General features: G+C 40.8%; 2 protein-coding genes and 2 non-coding genes across 4 annotated transcripts; 2 read left to right on the top strand and 2 right to left on the bottom strand.

Moving 5' to 3' along the window:
- Window positions 1-423: 423 nt before the first annotated feature.
- trnaa-agc (transfer RNA alanine (anticodon AGC)) lies at window positions 424-496 on the top strand. Its single transcript has one exon. It is a non-coding gene; the product is annotated as a tRNA-Ala (tRNA).
- Window positions 497-1035: 539 nt separating this feature from the next.
- Window positions 1036-1108, top strand: trnaa-agc (transfer RNA alanine (anticodon AGC)). Its single transcript has one exon. It is a non-coding gene; the product is annotated as a tRNA-Ala (tRNA).
- Window positions 1109-1498: 390 nt separating this feature from the next.
- setd1bb (SET domain containing 1B, histone lysine methyltransferase b) lies at window positions 1499-19315 on the bottom strand. Its single transcript, XM_053624052.1, has 19 exons — window positions 19273-19315; window positions 17505-17629; window positions 15359-15454; window positions 14986-15250; window positions 13597-13718; window positions 11143-12432; window positions 10246-10941; window positions 9851-10018; window positions 9236-9329; window positions 8765-8988; window positions 8558-8684; window positions 8016-8360; window positions 7482-7661; window positions 6057-7223; window positions 5023-5189; window positions 4337-4456; window positions 3981-4100; window positions 3245-3382; window positions 1499-2000 (listed from the first exon to the last, which is right to left on the bottom strand). Exons 1-19 carry the CDS (start codon window positions 19313-19315, stop codon window positions 1827-1829), a joined length of 5661 nt encoding a protein of 1886 aa, XP_053480027.1. The 3' UTR covers window positions 1499-1826.
- A 677-nt stretch (window positions 19316-19992) lies between these two features.
- On the bottom strand, window positions 19993-23725 carry LOC128607364 (hereditary hemochromatosis protein homolog). The gene is made up of 7 exons (XM_053624135.1): window positions 23623-23725; window positions 22805-23056; window positions 22392-22670; window positions 21963-22256; window positions 21756-21875; window positions 21622-21663; window positions 19993-20898 (listed from the first exon to the last, which is right to left on the bottom strand). Exons 1-7 carry the CDS (start codon window positions 23678-23680, stop codon window positions 20867-20869), a joined length of 1077 nt encoding a protein of 358 aa, XP_053480110.1. The 5' UTR covers window positions 23681-23725; the 3' UTR covers window positions 19993-20866.
- Between the last annotated feature and the right edge of the window lie 1461 nt (window positions 23726-25186).

Raw genomic sequence — 25186 nt, 5'->3', positions numbered from 1 at the left:
TTTTGAGGGGACAGCAAATTTACACTGTTACACAAGCTGTACACTCAATACTTTACATTGTAGCAAAGTGTCATTCCTTCAGTGTTGTCACATGAAAAGGTATAATCAAATATTTACAAAAATGTGAGGGATGTACTCACTTTTGTGAGATACTGTATATAGAAAGATCTCCAACTGCTCCAAATTCAGTAGCAATTATTTAATTTGACACACGCATCTTCAGGCATTATATGACTCAAAGCTCAAAGATGCACTGATTTGGTTGTGTTAGTTTGATCAGGCTTCTTCCTATTTTTTCAAAACCATAACAACGCTTCAGACATGTTGTTTTTATTCTTTATTTGTCCAGCAGAAGATATTGTGGGTAAGAAATTACACGGCTATAATATCTGACCTTATATTTACATAGGGTTGCTTGTATTCGGGGAATTAGCTCAAATGGTAGAGCGCTCGCTTAGCATGCGAGAGGTAGCGGGATCGATGCCCGCATTCTCCACACGACAGTTTTCCGTCACTTTTAACAACAAAAAAAACCTAGTGTGACTCGTTTTTTTTCATTTAGAAAGATTGGCGTTACCACATTTTACTAAGCGAGTGAGCAGACTAATATCCCAGACTAATGTACTGTGAATAAGAATACTTTAGTAGGGGAATATACAGTTACTACACATGGGCGAAGTACTAAGTTGTTGATACGTTAATGTACTAGGTGAATAATTAGGTTTATATATTCGAAGACTAAGATATTATGTAAATTACAGCAATAATGCAGCTTTAAGTTAAGTATAAGCAGGTTGTTAGGTTCGCATGCATCTCTTTACGGTAGTATTCTAGGCGAGTTAGTAGGCTAGTATAGGTATATCTGTTGACTAATATTCTAGATGAGTTTGTAGGAGATTATACACTTAGATTGACAAACTACGCAGACTGTGAAACTAGTGTAAAATCGCTTTAGTATAATAAATGCGTTAATATTAGACAAACCCGTCTACGGTAAACAAGTTGTAAGGTATAAGTAACACTATCCTTTCATCCGGGGAATTAGCTCAAATGGTAGAGCGCTCGCTTAGCATGCGAGAGGTAGCGGGATCGATGCCCGCATTCTCCAAGCAATTTTCGCATTAATTTTTCATCAATAAATAGTTGTTACTGTTTAAAAGCAACAAACAAATAACGAATCTTGAACACTGGTCTTTCCTTTTCATATTATTTCCAGAATTTCCCACGTTTCCTGAGCTGTGGGGTTTTAACATGTTTTCCTCGTGTCCTTGTAGGTTTCCTCCAGGTTCTCTGGTTTCCTCCTGTAAACATACTGGGATGTGGACTGGAAGTACCAAATTTCCCCTGGGTATGAATGGGTGTGTGTGCTTGGTGACCTGGTTCAAGCGATTAAGAATGAATGATTCTTTATCTTAATTAATAAAAGGGAAATGACATGGACTCACTTCCTGCAAGAAAATATACTTTATTTGTCCTGCATGTTGAAGTGTAATACCATACAGTCTGATGTGTGATGTTCTGAATTCAAATTCTTTATGCATATTAAAGTAAAACAACTGTACAGCGCTGTGCAATGAACTGTGTACACACGACCTCTGGATTCAAATCCCGAGATGGACGGTTGGTTAAGTTTTCTAATTAAATGATAACCATTACATTAACGACATCATTACAAGTCTCTGGTGAACTGTAACTGATGGACTGTGTATATACTTACATCACTTGTGGTGATTAAAATAGAATCGCAATGTCTTTATGAGTCATGGGATGGTTAGTGGTGGGTTTAGTGCCGCAACGAGACAACTAGACGACGGTACAATCGTTGTCTAGTTGAGGGTTCCTCTGCAGTTCTCGGCTCCACATAGGCAGGGGATCTTCTCGTCCTCGATGGGGAATTTATAATCATACGTGATCTCTTCGTTGACGCTGATCGGCTGGCGAGAATAGATGACTATTTTCTTTTTGGCTTCTACGGTGATGACTTTAGCGTAGCAGTTTGGCTGAATATAAACAGGAGAAGAAAAAAAACAATTATAATTTAGACAAACTGTCTGAGGCGTCACAAACCAATGCTCATCAGCATCGAGTGTGGAGTACATTCATGTAGTGTTGAACCATATTTTCTTGAAAATGGCTTAGTAATTCTGCAATGCAGCAAAACCTTCAGCTTTGAATGAAATTTTAACCTCTAGGGATGTCACGAGAACCGATACTTCAGTGCCAAGTCGGTACCAACATACTTAACACGTGACGGTACTTGTTTTTCTGGAGTAGCGTTAGAACCGTTTCTAATGGAGGTATCGAGGTTGCAATTCTGATGGGGGCAGCAAATACGCGCAAGTGTTTTAGTCGGTCCAAAAGTGGTGAAGTAGAACAACAACTACAAGCACACGGGAAAAACTACAGAAGTTCAGCTCCACCGCGACTCGTTGAGAGGAAATGTGGTATGGGATATGGAAATACTTCACATTCGAGGCGGATGACGACAAACATATAATTGATGTTGTGAAGCCGGTGTGCGACCGATGCTGTCGTTCATTTCAAACAAAGTGAGGCAACACCTGGAATTTGGAGAAGCACCTGAAAGACGGGTCCTATATTATGTTTGTTTGAGGCAGCGGGCATTGTGGCCGTGAAACCAGCTAACGTTATGCTCCATGTAATGTTAGCAATAGCCAGTTATTTGTTAACGATGCTAACGCATTGCAGTGTTATAAACTACCTCCGAATGTTCCACCATGCATCGCCATTCAGCCCGTGTCCTGTCAGCTAAATGTAGCCTAATTATTCAAATGTTCATGCTTTTAATAAATCTTTTTGGCCTGGCACCATATCAGTCTTTAAACTAATGCTTGCATTCAGAGCATAAGGGTGTGTGTGCGCGCGTGCGTGTAGGAGTGCTGCACCTCCACTCATTGTCAGACGATGTTTGATAACTAAAACTCTCTCTTTTTGCCAGTATCAGCCAGAGGAGGATGTCCTCCAGGAGAGTTTTAATTTTAATTTTATTTTTATACCACACTGTGGTATCGACTTTGGTATCGAGTATCGTGTAATTTTGGTGGTATCGGTACCGACTACTAGATTTTTGGTATCGTGTCATCCCTATTAACCTCTGATTAAAACATTAATACCCGATTAAATCACTCACTGGGAATTATTTCTAACTGAATAGTTAACGTTCGATTCCACATTCATTCCTAACCAAAGCACAAAGTACTGCAAAGTACTAATCACTACTCACGTTACAGCTGTGGTTGATGAACCTGGCCAGGTTGCCGCACTTGGTCGCATCGATGATGGTGTCCTGGTCGACCCGGAACAGGTAGCTGCTGCCGATGCCTTCGTGCTCGTAACGTCTCTCACGCATGTCCGCTATCACCTGAAGACAGTGTTCAAACGACAGCAGCTCCAAAACAAGGCCACTTTCTTTTATGCAAGACTTGAATAGGGATGTTATCACAAAGGCGGAAAAGTGTTACGGGAATATGATTAATTATATGATTTAAGCGCAATGTTTGGGACCTCTAAATCTGCCTAATTGGAGATCTTCAAATTTCATGATGTTTATGGCAAAGAGAAGTCATTTAATGATTGTATTTTTTAATACATTTATTTCACTACATTGACTTCATTTGCCGGAGAACCTTTGTTTTTTGAAATCTCAGCCGGAAGTTTTCATCTAGACTATGTCAGCAAGTTGTCATACAATGTCGCTTCAGAACTAGCTAGGACTTTACCGGGTCCGTAAAATCGATTTATTAGACATTATATGTTCCAAAAGCAAGCGGCCTATGTGCGAATAAATTCTAAAGAAAGCACTGTCCTTGAAAGCGGATATGAAGGAGATCTAGGAAATCCTAGATATTTTTAGTAACGGAATACCTTTTTCATGCAGGATCATTAAATATCTGATCAATTTACATCATCCACATTGGTTGTTTGACGCGTGAGCTCATGTACAGTATCATTCGTCTCACCTGCCGTATACTCTGGCCTACGTATTCGATCACCATCTCATCAGCAGCTATCGGCTCCTCTGCAAACAATCCCCAGTCGTGGATGTGACTCCTGCTGAAGCGCAGCCTCTTCTTACGGAACTGAATTCAACAACACAGCAAATGTACACGTAAGACGAATAATAATTAAAAAAAATTAACTAGACGCGTATATGTCTCAGCTGTAAAATACATCAGAGCCTATCCCGGGAACAGTGAGGTGGGAATAGACCCGGGATGGAAGCCAGTCTAGTGCGTAAAAATAAGCAATTGTTATATTCATGATAAGATTTGTGGTAGAGGACTCAAATTTTTGACTGGTGATGCGTGAGTCGCACCTTCAGTTGGTTGAACTTGAGCAGGTCGCTGTCACAGCTGAAGGAGGAGAGCAGGCGCCGCTGTTCAGCTCGGAAATCCGATCCGGAACGGGACGACGAGGGAAGCTGAGCTGGAGCGTTCTTATACGGCATGCAGATAAAATTCATAAAATAAATAAAAAGTCGCAGTTTTGAAAATAAGTCATATTTTTTCTAAAGATATACGGTATAGGTTTATGTTCATTTGTTTTATTTGCATACATTACAGTAGTTTGTGTCAAATGATTACGTTTTGCTGGCAGTATTAAATGATATTAATCATAAATAATAAACTACACAGTTTTATGCTTTAAAAATAAGATCCTGCTTTAAATACCGAGCATCTGATTCGACATGGGAACAGGAAATGGCGACGATTTCATGCACATCAGCTTCTTACTTAGTTATTAGATAAATAATGTGTGGAGAAAAAAAATTGTCACAACTTTTGCTAGTGAGTGAGTGAAACTTGTAAGATCTAATTTTAAACACAGTGCATAATGTGCTTAATACTTATAAATCAATAACAGTCGGACTGTTATTGATTTATTCTATTTATTATAACTTTACTCTCAGATCTGTGACTGTTTTTTTCTCTCCATCTGTCCATCTATGCGTTTGGACAGCCTTCAATAACTTCAAAAATGGCCTTCACTCACGACTCCCACCTGAGAGTCTGCAGTCAGTTCTCCCGAGGAAGCGTGTGTGTGTTGGAGGTAGCGCAGTTTGTCAGTCTTGCTGATGACGTAAAATCCCTCTGTGCGCGCGGACCCAGTCATGTGATAGCGAACGCCACTCTGCAATTTCGGTGGCCATTCCAGAGGAACGCTGCTCGGTGAGGTGAAGTCAAGGAACACACATTAGAGCTGTCAAACTGCTTACAACTACTGTTTTCGAATTTCAGTCATGCTCACTACAGAGTATTACATAATGGCTATGGGTATTTATTCCCAATAAAATGCCATTGAGATTCAGATCCCCCAAAAAATTACAACTACTTCTATTGAAAATAAACAGTTCTATGTTATATTTGTTCATGTAAGAGGCCGAGCTACACCATCGGAAGCCAGCAGAGAGCGACAGCGGGACACAGTGAGAACTCGGTTGCTCAGAATTCAAGGGGCTGATTAACCCGGACCGCCTGCACCTGCCAGGCAGGATACTTAAGGCCAGGCTTGGCTGAAACCCTTTGTCGCACCTTTGTAGAGGGGTGACTGGTATGGTATTTCAGGGCTTTGCCTGAGGTAAGAGTAAAAGGAAAATGTCAATTTAAAAAAAGAACTAGAAAAGAAACTGAAAAGAAAAGCAAAAATGAAGCGGATGAAATAAAGGATAAGATAGATTTAAGGCACAGCCAGGAAAAGAGAAAGAAACTAAGACAAAAACATCAAAGACAGTTGAAAAGAAGAGAAAACCAACAGTACCTCTGGAAATATATATTTCCATAATTTAAGTTGCGGGAGCCTATTCCCATTTTGATATTTTAATTGTCCCTATTTAGTAAGGAAGATTTCTTTACACTAAAATGTTTCAGCCATTAAACAGAAAACATGGGATCTGAAATACTGATCATTCTTGGCCTTTGTATTAATCAGTATTATGAAGCTCAAAAAGTTTTTAAGTAGTAAAATTCAACTGAAAGCTCAATCGCACATTCTCATAAACCCTGACACACAAAGATAGATCGTCTAGGTAAGGATATGAGGATGAGGAACCCAGTGTGTGCTTCTGAGCCAGTCGAAGGTGTTGTTTTGCAGCAGCATCGTCTCGTATGAGGCCTTCAGATGCCGGATCTCCTCCATGTTCACTCCTTTAGTCCAGACAGCATTGATCAGAAGCCTTTCTCTCCGTTTGGATCGAGGGGCAAACAAAGAAGTGTGAGGCCAGGACTTTCTCTTTCTCCATGGGAACAGTGGTTCAGGAAGTCTCGGGTTCTCCAGTGGGCCCTGGTAAATCCTGTTTTCTAATCGGTTCTCGAGTCCCTGCAGTGGCTTTTTGGCCTGAGCTGCCAACTCCAGGCTCAAATCTGGAGCTGCGTCACACGATGATGACTTAGTGAATAAACTGCGCACGGGCGTGTGTTGAATATCATCCTTGTTTTGTCTGTTTCTCTGGGAGAGGATCATTCTCCTTCTACGCTGCATCCGTTCTCTTCGCTTTCTGAGATGTGCAATATCGAAACGTGAGAACCGATTTGTAGAGAAGCTCAAATCTTGTGTCTCTGAACTTGAGGAATCCGAGGAGTAAGGTGAGGAGCTGGTGATGTGGACGTGGATCTGGTGCGAATAGCGTGGACGCCGACCTCGCCAATGCTCCCTCTGCTGAACATTGACCTCGCTGTCCTCAGAAAGGGGCGAGGATGGATTCGTGTCTCGTCCCGGAGTTCTGGGAACCCCGCTTCCTGTGTGAGGTGATACTGACAGATAGGATGGAGAGAATGGGCTGTGCGTTGCCATCCTGAGCACTGCATCTCGCGTGATCACTGCTGTATGATGTATCTGCTCCTCTCTGTTATTCCTGCCTGGAGTTTTAGGAGTTTCCTCATAGGCAGGATAAGAGGATGGGAAAGGAAGAGGAGACAAGTGCAGTGGAGGAGAGGGGAAAAGATGGAAACCCGTGGGAGAAGGCGGAGGAGGGAGAGGAGTGGTAGGAGCCGGAGATAAAACAAGAGTTTCGGTCTCTGTTTCAAAACCTCCTCCAGGAGTACAGGGCAGTTCCACCTCGTCGGCAGCGGGCGGCGATAACCTGTGCCTAAGCTCGAGCTCGGGCTCGCTTTCCGACAGGGAGCCTGTTGGTGTGGGGGGTCTGAGGTTCCCAGAATCCTCAATTAATTCATTTGTGTAACCTGAATCCTCCAGTTCTGTCTCATCTGTGTGTATTAAAAATATTAAAACGCATTAACTAATATTTCATAGCTCGAGACTGTAATGTAAACACATTTCTACAAACTTCTGTCTCATTGCTACTGTCAGGTCAAATGACCCAGAACAAAATCTCTGGATATAAAAATAAATATAATCATAAATATGATTCAAATGTTTGTGTACGTTAATTACAGAGAGAGAGAAAAAAAAACGAGTTTCATGTTGTCATGGTGTTTTCATAGTGTTAGTCGTGTGTATCGTACTCGAGGAGAACTCTCTATAAGCTGGCGATGGCGGACACTGCAGCTCCAGCTCGAGGGCTGAAGGAAGCAGAGCCGGGTCAGACAGCTCGAGTTTGTTAGATAAATGCTGTGTGACTGGATCCTGGCAGCCGTAGCTGTGCAGAAACACTTGCACTCGCAGCTCTCCCTGTGGATCAGTGCCTGCAAAAGATATAAATAAATGTAATAAATATATCACACACTGCATGTCTGACCCGAGACCTGCTGCGACGCACATATTCATATACAGTGTAACACCTAATACTGGGTGTGTGTTCAGCTAAGCACAGGGTAAGCTCAATTATTATTATTGATTAATCATAAGATTCAACAGTCATATGTAGTCGTTAAACACAATGTCCATTCTCAGTTTGTTTGTTTGTTTATTTAATCAGAATCATAGCTGAATCATTATGTTCAGTGCAATTGAAACATGCTGTAGACGTAGTGTATCAGTAAGGAATACAACAGTTGGCGCTCAGAACAAGAAGGGCGAACTTGATTTGATTTTCGCACCTAGCAGTGTGTCATCTGGGTCGCCATCATTGGACAGTGGAGCAGACGGAGTCAGGGGTGGGTCGAGCTCGTCCTCCCAGGAGTTCACAGAAGAAGGAGCAGGCGTGCGAGATACATGTTCTTCAAGGTCTTCATCTGACGAGATCCAAATCTCCTCCACCGCTCTCTCCTCTTCAGGTGTTTCAGATAATGGACTTTCCCCATCATCCGCATAATCTTCCTCAGACTCCCCGCCGTCAGAGGAGTAACGGCTCTCGTCAGAGGAACTCAAGTCAGATCTTGAGGAGAGTGTGGATTCATAATCGACGATGGAGGAGGATTCTGATGACGCTATGCTAATTACCTCTGAGGAGCAATGAAACCAAATTTACTTCATGTATATCTTCCTGAACTTAACGTGTAACATATTAATAACTTTTATTTTTGTTTAGAGTTGCTCTCCTGTGTTAAAGCTAGCTAGCTACTTATTCGTCACTACATGTTAATTACGACCACTACATTATTTACAACTCTTACTTTTGTTTAAGAGCTATTTTTCTTACCTTTGTCTGAGTGAGTTTCATCTTCTCTCACAGCTGAAAGCCTCCCTTCTCTCCTTTCTCCGTTCACAGCTGAAAACCTCCCCTCTTTTCTGTCACCTTCGTCTTCTGTCTCGTCCTCATCCTCCTCCTAGCAGGACAAGAAATACAAGTTATAAGAGTTCTGTCATCAGATAAAACAAAAACTCACCTCAGCTAGGTGTGTTATACCTGTTCAGTGTTTGAATTCTTTGGTTTCTTGCTATCCTCTTGTTCAGAACCCAAGTCCTCTACAATCCCAGAGTTCTCCTCCTTCTCTTCCTCCTCCTGTTCCTCATCCTCTTCACTGTCCAGCTCCAGAGGTCTGGCGTGGCGCCGTTTCACCACAGGGACTCCCTGTTCCTTCCGGGGCTTGTCCACTTCTTCATTCTGAATACGTGTCTCCTGTCCTGCTTCTAAACATGGCAACAATTCACAATAGTTAGAAGATGACAAAATACAATACAGATGAGTTTGTGATGGAATTAAAGAAATCAGGATTTTGAGCAATGCTGATGAGGCACGATATGTCCAAAATGAAAAGGGTACGACTTTAGAACAGGATTTAATCAAACTGTAAATGATCGTTATTAATCATTTAATTTTCAATCCGACTCCCGATAATACTGTATTATTGTACACGATACTGTACTGAGTACTGACCTGCTTCCTCTGAGAGTGTGTGATCAGGTGAACAGGAGGGGCCTGACTTTTTATCCTCCACAGGGTCGTCACCAGATGGAGCCTTCCGTTTCACCTAAATATAATAATAATATCATTAGATCATCTTAAATAGATGATCAAAGAGCATCTTAAATAGATGTACAAGCAGTACAGCCATACACATGCACACACACACACACACCACCACCACCACAAAACGCACAGCTCGAATGATGGAAGCAGAATCCTGAGATTTTTAGATGGTTGCTGCTAAACTTTCACTGTTTCACCAAGGTTAACACCCAAACTCACTCCATGAGTTATATTTCTTTTTCAGCACAAACTTAAGCAGATTAACCCATTTTGTCGATCATATGAACTCAGGCCACAAAACTTTGGGGGGGGGGAGACGGACTCCTATTGAAGTAATAGGAACAGATGTCTTCATTGGTGTCAATACTTCATAGTGCTGAAGACACATCTATTCTAATCCCAGCAATGTGGTTCGGATGTTCCAAAACCCTCCAAAAATACAAAGGCCGTCTTTTTAGTCTTATTTTTCCTATGTACTGGTGCATGATTAATTAAAACAGAAGTGTTTACGATTGGTGGTACCTTAAATGAAGGCAATTTGAGGGCAGAGCGGAGGCCCAAACCCAGTCCTGTGCCCAGTATCGTGCCCTCTGACCCCGTACTCTCCACAGTCTGCCATGGATGCAAAACTTTAAGCTTCACGGGCTCTTTCTCTTTACTTTCTCCAGATTTCACAGGAACCATCGATATCTGTAGGCATACAACGGAAAGAGGAAAATATATCTTCACTTTTAAGACAAAAATAACACTGATTCAAAACATTAAACAAGTTGAATCAACTAATAGGAAAGGCACGTATTTACTAGAGGGAGGAATGTATCTACAAACTATAGAAACTTAATCAACACCTTCTGACTATTAAAAATCAAGAATTTGACAATTTTGTGGTATGAATATCAGTAATACACATATTCTACCTTAGCTGAGTGTTCCCTCTCATCCCACCACTGATCAAATGCTGCAAAGGCAACTCCTTCAACCATCCTGCGATGAATGTCTTTTTTCACTATGACCCTGAGTTCTGCAGCAACGGCAGCCATCACTCCATCCACCGTGGCCTTGTGGAGCGACTCTCTCACAGGGAAGTAGCCCGGAGGTGGCACCGAGGGGTCAAACACAGGTAGGAGTACGGGTGGCCCTAGTGCTCTGTAGCCTGGGATAGCAGCTGAATTAAAAGTCGGACATGGTGCATGTCGGACTCCATCCACACCTGGAAAGTGTGTCAGGGGAGGACGAATGGCAAAAGGAGGTGGGAAAACAGTCTGGGATTTCCCCTGGGTTATTCTTGTTGGGATAGGAAGAGGCGCAGAAGGAGTCGTACACCTTGGGGGCCTGTTCACTTGTCCCATGGGGAGCTTTGGTGCCAGGTAGAAAGTCGATGGAGATACAGAGAGGTTAGGAGGAGGGGAAGTGAGTCGGACTGGTACAGGGGGCAGTAAACGATGGGCAGGTCCACACATAGGTGGCAGAACTGGGGGTGGTAGGGTAGGAAAGCCTGGTGGCGGTGGAGGGAGGAGAACTGGAGGAGGAGGCATGGAGAATACGGGTGAAGAGCAGGTCCCGGGTCCAAGGGGCTGCTCTGAATTTTCTCCTTCTCTTAGGGACAGCTTAATCTGTAAGACACATAAAAACATTCACTTGTAAACAGTGTCTCATCAATATATGCAGACACACTTCGAGACTTCTGGAGAATAAGGGATCAAGATAACACCATGGAATATTCAGATTTCTCATGTGGAAAGTTTAATGTTTAGTACCATTCCACTTAGGGCTGTAACTGAACCATAATAGTATTAAATCTTAGTTGTTTTTACCGTAGCTGTTTGGTGAGAAGGTTGCTGAGCTGGGCGTGCCGAACAGAAGGTTGAAATGACAGGTATCTTGGACGGATGCTCATTACTTGGTTGAGGTTCCTCTCTTTCCTCTGCCGTGTCCGGAAAAGGAAAAGGACTCACATCTTCAAAACCCAATGTAAATGAAGTTTGCTGTGCGGAGACATCAGGGGACCGAGGAGAAGGGGGACCAGATTTGGAGGACCGTTGAGGAATGGTTGGGGGAACCCAATCTTCTGAGTTTGAATTCATCTCATTCTCTTCTGAATCTGGACTCTGAGGGCCCAGGAGCATCTTGATACGAGAGTCCAGGCTGCTTGGCACTGGTTCTGGAGGAAATGACCCAGTTGAAGGGCTTGTCTCTGGCTCAGGGGAGACACACTGTTCTGGGGTTTGTATCACAGCCGTGTCCTGCTGTTGTACCTCAGGCACATGAGGAGGAGAGTTAAAGATGTTATGAGGTGTTTTTTGAGGAACATCCAAAGTTTTCCCCAATGGCTGTGAACACAATGTTTGTATTTGATGCAAGTTGCGCCCCTGGGATACTGGCAGAATTGGTTCCTTGTCCATATTTCCTATAGATGCTTCTGTGGCTGTTTGTCCTGTAGGTTTATTTGTGCTACTACTACATTGGATAAAAGGTGCCAGAGACTTACCCGGTTGTGTCTGAGCAGCTGAAGGTCCTTGAAATGTAACTAAAGGCACTAGATTACATCCCGAGCGATAGTGAGATCTGTTGAATCCAGGTCTGTGCACGTAGTGATGCTCCGGCCTACGGTTATATGCATTCTGGTATTTAGTGCCCCAAGCACGACCCCTGTGCCCACCTTGAGGAGCCCTGCTGACTTTGTGGGACTGGCCTCCTGATACCATGTGCCCTTTAGAAATTTGAGTAATGTTAATTAAAGACCCCTGCCTCGTATTTGGTGTATGCGGCGTTAGTTGGACCAAGTGAGGTTTGTGATGGGTGTGTTGGGATTCAGAGTTGATGAATGGGGTCGAATATGGGATGTTTTTTGAAGTGTGTGTATCATCCTGTGTATCTGTTGTGTTTGCAAGGCCCTCGCAGTGCTGTGGAGTTCCTGGGTTACTATGAGACATAGGTGAGCCGTGTGGCGTATCCTGCCAGAAACTACATGGAGTATCCTGATGCATGCTGGAATAGGCAGTATCCATGGACATAGGGGTGGAGCAATCAAATGGGGTGGAGCCAAGGAGCACAGAAGATGAAGACAGCAACCCGTGAGACAGGCGCTTCACCGGGTCATACTCCTGCATAGAAAAAAGCAAAAAAAATTTGATGTTGAAAAGCTCCAACGATTTATTAGTTAATAGACAACATTAAGTCATTAAGCTTGCATTCAAAATGGCAGTGACACAAAATTCCTTTTCAATTAAATCTTGTAAAGTGGGTGGATTTCAGTGATGTATTAAAGTCATGGATAATTAAATTTTATGCAAATGAGAAGCAAAAGGATGTGGTTACGGTTGATGCGAGTGAAGGGTCAGCAATGGGAGTGAGGATGCTTAATTTCTCTTTGTTGGTGCAGAAATTCATTCCTTTTTTTTCCAGTTTCATTTTTATTGAACATTTCTGCTGAACATTTCTGCTGAACTAAACATTTCTGCTGAACATTTCTGCTGGACATTTCTGCTGAACTAAACATTTCTGCTGAACATTTCTGCTGGACATTTCTGCTGAACTAAACATTTCTGCTGAACTAAACATTTCTGCTGGACATTTCTGCTGAACTAAACATTTCTGCTGAACACGTCTACCAAACATGTCTGCTGAACATCACCTTTTTTCTTCTCTCCTCCCCTCCCTTTCCCAAATATTCCATTGAGAAGAAAAAAAAACAAAAACAAATTGAGCAACACACAGAAGTAAACACTGACAGGTTTTTTTTCTTTTTATACTAACAAAGGAAAACAAAATTAAAAGTAAACCCCCCCCCTTCCCCCCCCCGAAGTGGGACCCCCCCCAAACACACACCCAAAGTCTCCATAAAACAAGCGAGACAGCAGTGTTTCCCACCAAGAGTTGTCCACAGTGTGAAAACAACTCAAAGAGTAAGCTGAACTAACAAACAAAATTACCTAAACAAAAAAAATTCCAGTAAAAGTCCCCTACTAGAAATTCATTCCTAATAAGGATGGAGGGAAAACAGGGTTTTTTTTTTTTTGTCTTTGTCAATTCCCGACCAGTAGCTAATTCTCCCCTATCCTGCGACAGCTAACAACTGGGGAGGGTGAGGGCTAGCACATATAAGATCCACTGGATTATAAGAGGTGTCCCTTAATTTTGTCTATGTAATGATTAAAATAAATACATAAACACACTTTGTATATTTGGCCATTTTTATTTGACAGTAAATTTGTGTGTTTGGCCATTTTTTTTTATCATTGCTAAATAACACTGCATGTCACACTCACATTGTGGGAGTCAGAGCTGTAGGTGGGGGACTGTGGTCCCCAAGCCTCTTCCCCTAAAGGAAGAGTAAAGGGCGTATACAGCCCACTGACAAGCAGCTGGAAATATCGCATCCTCTTCTCGCCTGGAAGCAGATTTTGTGGCAGAATTATATTATTATAATACCATCTCGAGCTACACAGCTAAAATGAAACTGACAGTATTTCCTTCATTCAGCCAAAACAGGTAGGGTTTTGTGCTTTGATCAATTTTGCCCTTTTCTTGGCTAAATAATACACAATCACTTTTATATAATAACAGAATACATCCCTATTAAAAATAAACGAATATACAAATGGAACAAATGAAATATATTATCTGTATCACCTCTAACATTTGGCCACACTTCCTACCTGAGTCTGATGATTATTTTCATTATTTTAGCTGACAAACATACACAATATGGCCAAAAGTTTGTGGACGCCTGACCATCATACTCATATGTAGTTCTTAACCAAACTGTTGAAGCGCACGATTGTATAGAATGCCTTTGTATGCTGTAACATTAATATTTACATTCAATGGAACTAAGAGGCCCAAACCTGTTCCAGCATGACAATGCCCATGTGCACAAAACGAGCTCCATGAAGACATGGTATGCCAAGGTTGGAGTGGAAGAACCCGAGTGTCCTGCACAGAGCTCTGACCTCAACCCCATTGAACACCTTTGGGATGAACTGGAATGCCGACTGCACCCCAGGTCTCCTCACTCAACATCAGTGCCTGACCTCACTAACGCTCTTGTAACTGAATGGGCAAATCCTCACAGCTGTGCTCCAGAAACTAGTGGAAATCCTTCCCAGACGAGTGGAGATTATTATTACAGCAGAGAGGGAATAGATCTGGAATGGGATGTTTAAGAAGCACATATAGGTATGGTAGGGATGGTCAGGTGTCCACATACATTTGGTTATATAGTGTAGCTTTCAGAATAAAGTAGTGAATGTAGGTGGATGAGTCAGCAGTCTGGACAGTGCAAATTGATCAAGTGTTATATTCTGAGTGATGGTCAGGTGTCCATCTCAAACTTTTGGTCATACAGTGTAGATAATCAATGCCCTTTTTTTTTTTTGTCAGAAACCACATAAATAATTCTGTTTAAGATACTCAACTTGTCATTTTAAGGTAAGTGTGTGTGATGTTTTAGGCATACAATTTGCATGATGCTAAACTGGTAGCTGGTAACAGTTTCCTTTACTTTGCTACACACAACTCTGCACTTCAGTGCAAAACTAAAGAAGCAAACTCTGTGTTTGGCTGAGAAGAAAATTGCAACAATGTATTTTGTGGTAAACTTTTCCTTTAAAAATATGAACCTGAGAGACTGCGGCGTATACGAACAGGTTTCTTACCCCTTGGGTCCAGCTCCACATGAATGAGGTTTCCCATAACTGAAGTACTGTGAAGTTTTTGCACCGCGTCATTGGCCCCGCGGACACTTTCAAAAATGACTTTGGCTATTCCTAAATGTTTCTTATTCTTGGGATTGAACAAAACCTCCACCTCTTGGATCTCTCCAAACCTTCGGCACATGTCCGTTAAGAATCCGGCCTTGATGTTGTCATTCAGCCTGGCGATTGTCACCTCCTTCGGTGGGCCAACGTAATTCTCATCAATCTAAAAAAGAATTTAATGTTGAATTGGTCATTCATTCTCATCTGTTATTAATGAACCAATAATAAACCAATGATGACCCAGAAAATAGTACAAATTCGCTGCTATAACCTTGAACTTGGGGACTGGAAGATTTGTCTCTTTAAACTTGGTCCAAAAGCGAGCAATTCTGGGGTCTCTAACTTCTGGCGGGTGAATTCCAGGATTCTGTGAAAAAATAAACTGTTCTTCAGCTTACTAGCAGACACCTGAAGGTTTTCCAGTAAAAAAAACAACTGGTATTTATAGCTATTTATGATTCCCTCCACCATGATAAAAGCCCCAGTTCTGAATGAAGAAAGCCCTAAAGCATGATGCTTCCAACACCATGCTTCACCGTGGGTATGGTTTCTTTAGGTGCTGTTTTTTCTGCACCAAACATACCTTTTGGAATTATTATACCATTTGGAATTGGTCTCATCGGACCATAACACATTTTGCCACATGATCTGGGGTGATTTAGTTGGACTTGGATGTTTTTTTTTTGTGATAAAAGGCTGTGACATGTGAAGAATACGAGAGAATGTTGTCACATGCAGAGAGTAATCAGTACATGTCAGATATTCCTGCAGCTCCTTTAATGTTATCATGGATCTCATGTCAGCCTCCCTGGTAAGTTTGTCTTGTCATTTTATACATTTTGGAGGGATGTCCTGTTCTTGGTGATGTCACTGTGGTGCTCCATTTTCTCCACTTGTTGATGATGGTCTTCATGGTACATCTAATGTTTGGGAAATTGTTTTTTTATAACCCGCTACTGATCGATTCCTTTCAACAGGTGAGATACCGTACATGCTTTGTAAGCTCTTTGCAGAGCATGGCTTCAGCAGTCGGATAAAACCAAGCAGATGTGAAGACAATCCTACAGAAACAGCTGGTCTTTATTTGGGATTAATCAGACGAATTTCATTGATGACAGCTGTATGATCATTACTTTTGAACATGATTTTGAATGTGAACACAGCCACACGAGCAATTTTAAAAGGGCGTGCACACTTATGCTAGCAGATTTTTTCATTTTTTCCTATTTTTCCCTAAAATGTTTCTGATTTGTTTTTCACTTCATTTTTTTATACACTGCGATGTCACATTGGGGTGGAAAAAGCTCTGACATGATTTATCTTGGTTTATTTATTGATTGATTTCACATGACAAAAACCTGCCGTTTTAACAGGGGTGTGTAGACTTTTTATATTCACCATACAAATCCCTGTAAATTAGCCGTTACTATAGAAACCACAACGTATTCAAACAAGCACATTGATCAACACCTTCTGACCAATCCTGATTTGAGAATTCAACAGCATTTTGGTCTAAAAATGAATAGCTTCGTTTTGAATATTGGTTTATGTGCTCACATGGTCACATGACCTGTTGCTAGGCAGCGATGTATTTTGCAAGTCAATGACTTTAAATGCCACATCCATCACATGCGGAAGAGTTTTTGAGCTAAAGTAAAAAGAAATACCTTGCGTTTGAACAATTGAACAACATCGAGCTGATCGACATATTCTTTTTAAACAAATTGTATTTACGTAGGAGTTTACCCTCTTTAAAAGGGGTTAAAATTCATTTCTGAAATAATTAGAAATGATTTGTTTTAAATGCTATAACAGACAATAAACCATTTGATGTAGTATGGTAAAATGTTATCAAACCCAGAAGAAAAATCCATCAGGGTTATTATTTTGAGACCAGGACTTAAACCAAGTTGCTTCTTAAAAAGATTCTTCACCAGAGAGACATCACCGGCTCCGTATCTGTGGAAAAGCAGCAACGTTTATGTGAACGACTAAGCAATGTAGTTTCACTTAGCCTTCATCCTAGAATTAAGAATCTAGTATTAAACGTTTAACTGAGTGCTTTGTGAAAGTCGGTGGAAACTCAGCCTTGCATCACTCATATCACAGCCAACCTGTTTAGCAGCGCTGTGTTTCGATTAGATTTGCCTAAGTCATTTACGACACCACTACCTGTCAAACGAATAAATGTCGATGTAAATGCCTCGTCCCATGGCCTTCTGCCGTATGGACGAATTAAAGCATAAGCGTAACCACGTGATTTAGCACCTGAGGGATGTCATGGCGCAGGGAAGCTCAGGTAAATTCCTGCTTTCCCTTTCAAAGCCCTCGTGGCCAGGAAGCTCTAGAAACAACTGCATTTATTAACGTTAACAGCCTAAGCATGTCATCTACTAAGAACATCACTTAAAACTCACAGGTGCGCTGAAATGCAGTCCATCATAGCGGTAGAGCTTTTCCTTTCCACCATCCAACGCTGGATCAACAAGCAGTTTGTAGCTGCTCCAGTTCTGTGTTCTTTCCGCTCCAGACTCAACACATTCTGTATAGTGGGGTGGGGGGTGGGGGTGTGGGGGTAAGGTTACTGAAAAGTTTTAATCAAGATATTCACTGTAATGCTGATCGATAAGACAATTCCTTCAACCAAAATATGAGACGAGTTGATCGTATTACTATTACTACAACAGTTATTAACTATTAATACAATCATTATTACAACACGATGTCTCGCGTTAAAAAAAAATCTATTTATTTTGTAGAACAGTATTTGAATACAGCTGTAAGTTGATGGTTGTAACACCTTCGATATGTTCTGTGTGATGACAGACCATACAGTAGGTGGACAAAATAAAGGAAAACTGTAACAATGCTTCTTGGGCTACCCTTTGCCTCCAAAGCAAGGATTTTAATCCTTCTCGGTAAGACAGACGTGGACAAATCAGCAGCCCAGACACCTGGGACAAGCCCTTTTCATGTCCAGGATTTTATTTGTACGGACAACCAGAAAACGAAAATAAACCGACTCCCTGTTGACGTAACAAAACGTTTGATTTGGGTTGTAGCTATGGTTAAAAATAATGCACTATATAATGCACGCATAAACGGCACGCATAAACGGAACAAAACTCAAAATTTAGGACATTTCACTGATCAAATTTGGTGGAGGAAATATTAGTCTTCCATCCATCCATCCGTCCATTTTTCATACTACTTATTCTACACAGGGTCGCGGAGAGCCTGGAGCCTAACCCATGGAGCTCGGGGCACAGGGTGGGTGACACCCTAGACGGGGTGCAGGGCACAATCATACACACACATTCACACACTACAGACAATCTGGAAATGCCAATCATCCTACAAGACAGTCTTTGGACTGAGAGAGGAAGCCGACAGCGAACGCGGAGGAGACCCCCAAAGCACGGGAAAAACATACAAGCTTTGCACACACAGGGCAGAGGCAGAATTCGAACCCCCGACCCCGGAGGTGCGAGGCAAACCACTGTGCCCCCACCCCCAAAATATCTGTCTTATTAATTAAAATGTAATTAGTCCATTTCTACTCTTAGAACATATTTTCCTAATTAAATTAGGAGTCCAATGGACACTAATTCCTGGGTGTCTTGTAGTATTATACAATATATGTGTATAAAAAAAAAAAAAGTAAATATATACAACATATATAAAAAAAACTTTTTGAGTGCCTCAAGAAAGGTAAAGGATAAGAAGTTAGCAAGCGGTGCTAGTAGGCTTGCAAAACTAGAGAAAAAACAACACTGCAAAGCATGAAATAGCCTTCTTCTTCTTAGTATTATTATTATTATTCATTTTTTTTAAAAAAGCACCTTCTCCAAACTTTTGATATTACTAGCATTGTATTATTTTGTCTTCATGATGTATATTAATAAGATATGAAACACTATTAAAGGTGTACACAGTAAGGCCTGGAGAGAGAAAAAAAAAAAAACACCAAACAAGATGTAGGCTAGTTATTCACTGCAGAATAAACAGCTGATTAATAATAAACTACAGAAGGTATGTTGTACATTAATCTCTATTATCCGTGTAACATATGCTGTGACTATTTGTACAAACCGTCTTTAGACTACATTTCAGTGGAAAAGAGACGGTAAACATGTTGAATGGACCGGTCCAGGCCTGAGGCGGAAACACAGCATCCCTCCTTACCGTTATCTCCCTGTCCCTCCTTCTCGCCGCTTTCGCTCATCATTTGCACTCATTGTACACTGTTATTAACAGCCGCTTCCCGTTTATATGAAACTCTTCTCCTTATAAACCCACACATAAACGGCTCGTATCGCTGTTTTTGAGCTGCATTGTTGCGACTTCTGCTTTCTCCCGAGGGATAAACCTGCATCACAACAAGTGGGAGTCACCTGGCGCCCCGCCTTACAGGTGCTTCATCCTGCCATTACGCTGCATCCGGTGTTGCCAGATTGGGACTGATCCCTTTCTTCATATTATAGTCCTTTGGCTGTTAATTTAATATAGAAAATGTATTATTTGGATTGTTAACATGAATTATGCTTGAGTAGAATATATATATATATATATATATATATATATATATATATATATATATATATATATATATATATATATATATATATTAATATATATATTAACACTGGAGGAGTTAGAGGGATTTTAAACCGTTGCTACTAGGCAACAGTGCAGCATCAATATCAATCTGGCGACTATAAAACAAGGTGTCTACGTCACTAAATTTTGCAGCGTTCTGACCAATCACAGGAATAGAAAGGCGGAAGTTCGGGATACGGTTATAAACATGGAGATGCCACTTGTTTAAAAATAATAATAATAATAATAATAAACATGACACCCATAAAAATGAAGGAAAGAAAACAAAAGATTTGGAGGAGTCCTTTATTTATTAAGTAGTTTTTTTTGGTGTTGTTTTGACAAATACCGTATCCCAGCTTAACTAGCTTTAGCAAACCATAGCTACATAGACAGCCGCAACCTAGGTAACAGCGACTGTTGCGTGGCAACAGGCAGACGTGCAGTCGGAAGTGAGCCGGAAGTACATGAAAAAGTTGTCTTTATTATTATTATTATTATTATTATTATTATCTAGTTGTTAAACTACTGGTAAACTACTGTTGCTATAGAAGGACAAATTGGATCACAAAAAATGTATTTAATTTTTTAAAGAAAAATGGGGGGAAAAACCTTTATTATTGCACATGTACATTCATATCCAGTTTATTAAAACAATCTGAGATGGTGACGATGCTCATGGAACAAAGTAAAAAAAAAGTGCTTTGTTTGTGGTTTGCAATATCAGTAATACAAAGGCCAATATTAATCATTATTAACAAGCAATATTGTTATAGTGCAAATGTTGCAGTAAATATCCACCAACTGACTGGACGCAAGTGTAAGACAGCTGAAGGAAGAAGAAGAAGAAGAAGAGAAGAAGAAGAAAAAGAAGTACAGGGAACTGAACAAAATTGTTGTATTAGGGTCTAGTGCAAATTTTGTTCAAAAATGAACAACACCTTTGGTCAAATTTAGGCTTAAATCTAATACTACCTAAAAAATTAACAAGTATATCATACCAAATAGATTGTAAGGTATTGTACATGAATCCACATAAAGTTATATGCTACTCATTTAGAAAGTATATAGGCCTATTTATAAACAATTCATGATAAAAAAAAAAACCCAAACAATTGAATATAACATTTTTTTCAACTTCATATAGGTTATATATCGCAGTGTCCCATACATTCCTGTCCTACTTTTCACGGGTCTCCTGCTCCTCCGTGGCTGAAAATGTAAAATTAAACACACAAGGATGAACTTCAAAGTTGGTAAAAAAAAAAAAAGTGTAAAAATAAATAAATAAATAAATATTTAAATAAATAGGTGTAAAACCAAATTCTGAAACTTTCAGTAAGTTAAGCAAATTTGTTGGATCAGTTCTGTTACTGTTTGGAAGTTATTCTTATATAACATTGTAAAAATTAAAAAAAGCTGTACATTTTACAGTAATTTACTGACAACCTGGGTAAACAACTACAATAAACAACTGTAAAAGATTAACAGTAAAGCAAGTAATGTCTTACATAGTATAAAATAACACAGAATCCAGTAGATTTGCTCATTTGGCTGATGCAGGATACAGCTGAGCAGATGGTTAAGGGTCTTTTTCAAGGACCAAACCATGGCACTTTGGTGGTACTGGGATTTAAACACACCACCTTCCGATTTGTAACTCAATGCCTCAACCTTTAGCCCATCTAGCTTGCAATTTATTTAACCAGGTCTGCCACTGAATTAACTCCATAAACGACTGCACTGAATCAATGCAAGCTAGTTGCACTAGTTGTGGTGGTCGTGTGTTTAAATCCCAGCAGCATCAACGTGCCATGGCTGTGTCCTTGAGCACACCAAGGACATGGCCACACCAAATTGTTGAGGCCCCCCTGGCGCCAAGATTTATAATATTAGTGTTTATGTGATGTTGGCAAACACAAATTCAACACTCACTCGAGGCAGAAGAGTAGTCTGTCTGAGAGGACGCTTGAGAAACTAGAAGATAAAATGCAGGCAAAAGTCCGTTTCAGAAGGCACTTCATAGTCATTCTGTGAAATGACCGTATTTGTGATGTCAGCGTTCTTACCTGCACGCCTTCTCTTACATAAGAGGAAGGCAGCTGCTGGTGCGATCACACACACAAATAGTATACTGGTGATGATGACAGTAATGTTTGGACCGGGTCTGTCACCTGTGAGCAGCATTTCTGCAAGAAAAGAACTACCTTTTAGAGCATAGACTGATCTAATTAATGGGGAAATGACAGCCACTGAACAGAGTGATGTTGCCGTACCCCAGTAAACATCCATCTTGTTGTCCTGGTTGAGGTGCGTAGCCGTGCAGGTGTAGTTATGTTTCTGTTGGAGCTCTTCCTTGCTGATCTCAACAGTCTTCCTCATTTGATAGGTTCCGTCTGTATTGGGCAAAAGATCATCCACAGTGAAGAGGTGCTCGGGAATGCCCTGGCCGTCCTTCAGCAGCGTCATGTTAATGTGTCGTGGGTAAAAACCAGTGGCCAGGCAGGTCAGACGAGCCCCTCCGGACTGTGAGTTGAATTGCTGCTTCATAAGTCTCACTCTGGGCTTCACTTGTAGGTAAGAGAAAAAGAAATCCTGATAATAACACGTCATTTTTAAAGGTAGTGAGTAATGAAACTCATTAAGTTGGATAGGGGAGAAAAAAGCACAGATTAAACAAACAGAATTCCTGAATGTGAATTTACCTTTCCTCAGTGCATAATTCCTCAACTCTTTAAGTAATGTTTGTAAAGTTGTTGTGCATAAAGGTTGCAGAAATTTGAGGTACAGTGCCTTGTGATATTCATACTGCAATGTGTCAAAGCTTATTGGCCATTTTATATCGGTGTGGAGCGAATGCTGGTGTATATTATAGTCCATCACAAATCCGCTCAAGCCATCAAAAGAATCAATCATCTTCATTTGCCCTTGCACGTTATTGCTCAGTAATTCACAACAGTCCAGCCTTTGTTCCACATGGACGCCTATGAAAAAAGTATCATGTTACAGTGCCATATTTTTCCTTTTCAGGATTAAGCTAAAAACTGGTTTATATCAGAATACAGATGCACAAAACAGATCAAATGAATTGACCCTACTCTATACGAATCTCACCTACCTTTAGAGCAGTTAAAGTGCTGCTTAAGAAGATGTGCTCGTTCCCGCATATTCTTGTGCAGTTTTCCAAATAGCAAACTGCAAAAATCTTGCTCTTCATTATTTATCGTTCTGTTCACTCTCATAACTGTCTTTTGCGTATCTGAATCGTAGCTTGAGACTGTTATATCATCCAGCATTATCAGGAGGGTGAACTCTGGGAAAGGCGTCTCTCCTATGATGAACGTCGCCACCGAGCACAACGAGTGGGAACCTGTGAGAACCAGAGATCAGAGATCAGGACTGCGTTCAAATACTGTTCCTGACATGCACTTATTGACGACTTCTTATCCCCTCTATGTGCCTGTACTTAGATAGAGGAGAGTCCTGGGGGATTGGGCCAATGTTAAGTTGAATTGACCCAGAATGTATTGAAATGAGACTGTTCGTTCTAGTTAAGACAATAACTAGTTAACAATTCTGTCTACAGTATACTGTACTGAGGTTCCAGTAGAAACATTTCTTTATTTTTTCCTATAACAGCATGATTGGAAGTGTCGTGTTCTTTACTTCACTGTAGGTTATTTTCAAAAGCATGCGAATATTTTGTATTTTCATTTTGTTGCATTATATCATGTGATATCATTGTATGATAGAACAATTTAAACAGTAAATATATCAAATGTGCTAAATATAAATATACACCAATTCAGTTCCATATGGAGTTTCACAAAAAGTCTGAGCCTCTGAAAGTCACACAAACACAGTATTAAATAAATACTAAGTATTAAAAACTACTAAGATATAAAAACATTTCAATCCACTGGAAAGAGAAGGTACCTGTGTTGGCAGATGATAAAAATGTGAGAAGGTTTACTAAAACGTGAAGTCTCTTCATGTTGCCTGTGTGCTCGTAACACTGAGAAGCTCTACAAAAAAAAAAAAAAAGATTTGTTTCCTCTTTTCAGAGTCAAACTCCTCCCTGATGGAGCTGTTTTTGCTTTTGTTTTTTTTTTTTCCCCAACCGCAAATGCGGAAGGTGAATCAGTGCTGCAATCCAGGATGGTCAAAATTCCCCAGGTTTAGTCACTAGTAATGTCTTAACACTGATAATACTGAAAATATTATTCTTTATAATAACACTTCCTTTACCATATTTGAAACACTGCCATTTCAGATGTGTTATGATGGACCGTGTAATTTTACTACAATGCCAACCAGACGCTAATGTCTATTATGATCTAAAATGGAATTTGGCCAGACAAACAGATAATCAGATCAGCTTCTGTTCAGGTCTGACAGGTTTAGTGGCAGGATCAGGTTAAGATGTTAACTTTAAAATCCAACACAGTGGGTTAAGCTGGTAGCACAAAGACATGGCACATATTCGTCATCTGAAGTGGATTCTGAATCATCACACTTTTTTTTTTTTGCCCTTTAGCAGGTGCAATGACTTAGTGTGGTTAGATGAGGCAGGACTCAACATGTGTTTTGTTAAGGAAAAATCCAAGAATCATTGTCAAAGTCCGTAGGTCAGAAAAACAGAAAACGAAAACAAGAGCAAAAGTCAAAGGCAGGAAACACAAAAGAAGTGAAATGCGAGATAAGACTTGGCAAAAAATTATAAACAAACTAATCCAAGGCTTAACAGAGAACAGGTGAACACCTTAGGGTAACCAACCAATAGCAGGACAGGATGGAGACAGGGCTAGAATAGAAACAACAGCACAGGGCAAAGTAAACAAAAGCACATGATTTGAACCCAAAACAAAAGGCAGAGAGATAGGGAAATTTGTAACAGGTTCATTGGATAATTAAGGGTTCTTAGCTTCCAAAGAAGGCTGAGGATCTGAGTGACTTTGACAAGGGCCAAATTGTGTTAGATGACTGGGTCAGAGCATCTCCAAAACAACAGGTCTTGTGGGGCGTTCCCGTTATGCAGTGGTTATTACCTACCAAAAGAGCTCCAAGGAAAGACAACCAGTGAACCGGTGCAAAAGTTAATGCTGGCTATGACAGAAAGGTGTCAGAACACACAGTGCGCGTAGCCAGAGACCAGTCAGAGTGCCCATGCTGACCCCTGTCCATCACCGAAAGCAACTACAATGGTCACGTAAGCATCAGAACTAGACAGTGGAGCAATGAAAGAGGAAGGCCTGGTCTGATGATTCACGTTTTCTTTTATGTAATGTTGACAGTCATATGTGCGTCACTTTTCTGAGGAAGCCATAGCACCAGGATGCATTATAGGAAGAAGACAGTATGATGCTCTGGGCAGTATTCTGTTGAGAAAACGTGGGTCCTGGTATTCATGTGGATGTTACTTTGTTACTTCGTACCACCTACATAAACATTGCAGACAGAGTACAGCCCTTCATGGCAACAGTATTCCCTAATGGCAGTG

This window comes from Ictalurus furcatus, chromosome 5, assembly GCF_023375685.1.
Source record: "Ictalurus furcatus strain D&B chromosome 5, Billie_1.0, whole genome shotgun sequence".
Taxonomy (NCBI): Eukaryota; Metazoa; Chordata; class Actinopteri; order Siluriformes; family Ictaluridae; genus Ictalurus; species Ictalurus furcatus.
This window is presented reverse-complemented; position numbering and strand designations above follow the sequence as displayed.

Coding starts and splice junctions, on each gene's coding strand:
- setd1bb (XM_053624052.1), bottom strand. CDS start 19,315: ATGATGAGCGAAAGCGGCGAGAAGGAGGGACAGGGAGATAACG. Junction 10,942..11,142: donor CTTCTCACCAAACAGCTACG/GTAAAAACAACT, acceptor TGTGTCTTACAG/ATTAAGCTGTCCCTAAGAGA. Junction 9,330..9,850: donor TCAAATTGCCTTCATTTAAG/GTACCACCAATC, acceptor TATTATATTTAG/GTGAAACGGAAGGCTCCATC.
- LOC128607364 (XM_053624135.1), bottom strand. CDS start 23,680: ATGAAGAGACTTCACGTTTTAGTAAACCTTCTCACATTTTTATCATCT. Junction 22,671..22,804: donor GCACTTTAACTGCTCTAAAG/GTAGGTGAGATT, acceptor CTTTTTTCATAG/GCGTCCATGTGGAACAAAGG. Junction 21,876..21,962: donor CAAGATGGATGTTTACTGGG/GTACGGCAACAT, acceptor CTTTTCTTGCAG/AAATGCTGCTCACAGGTGAC.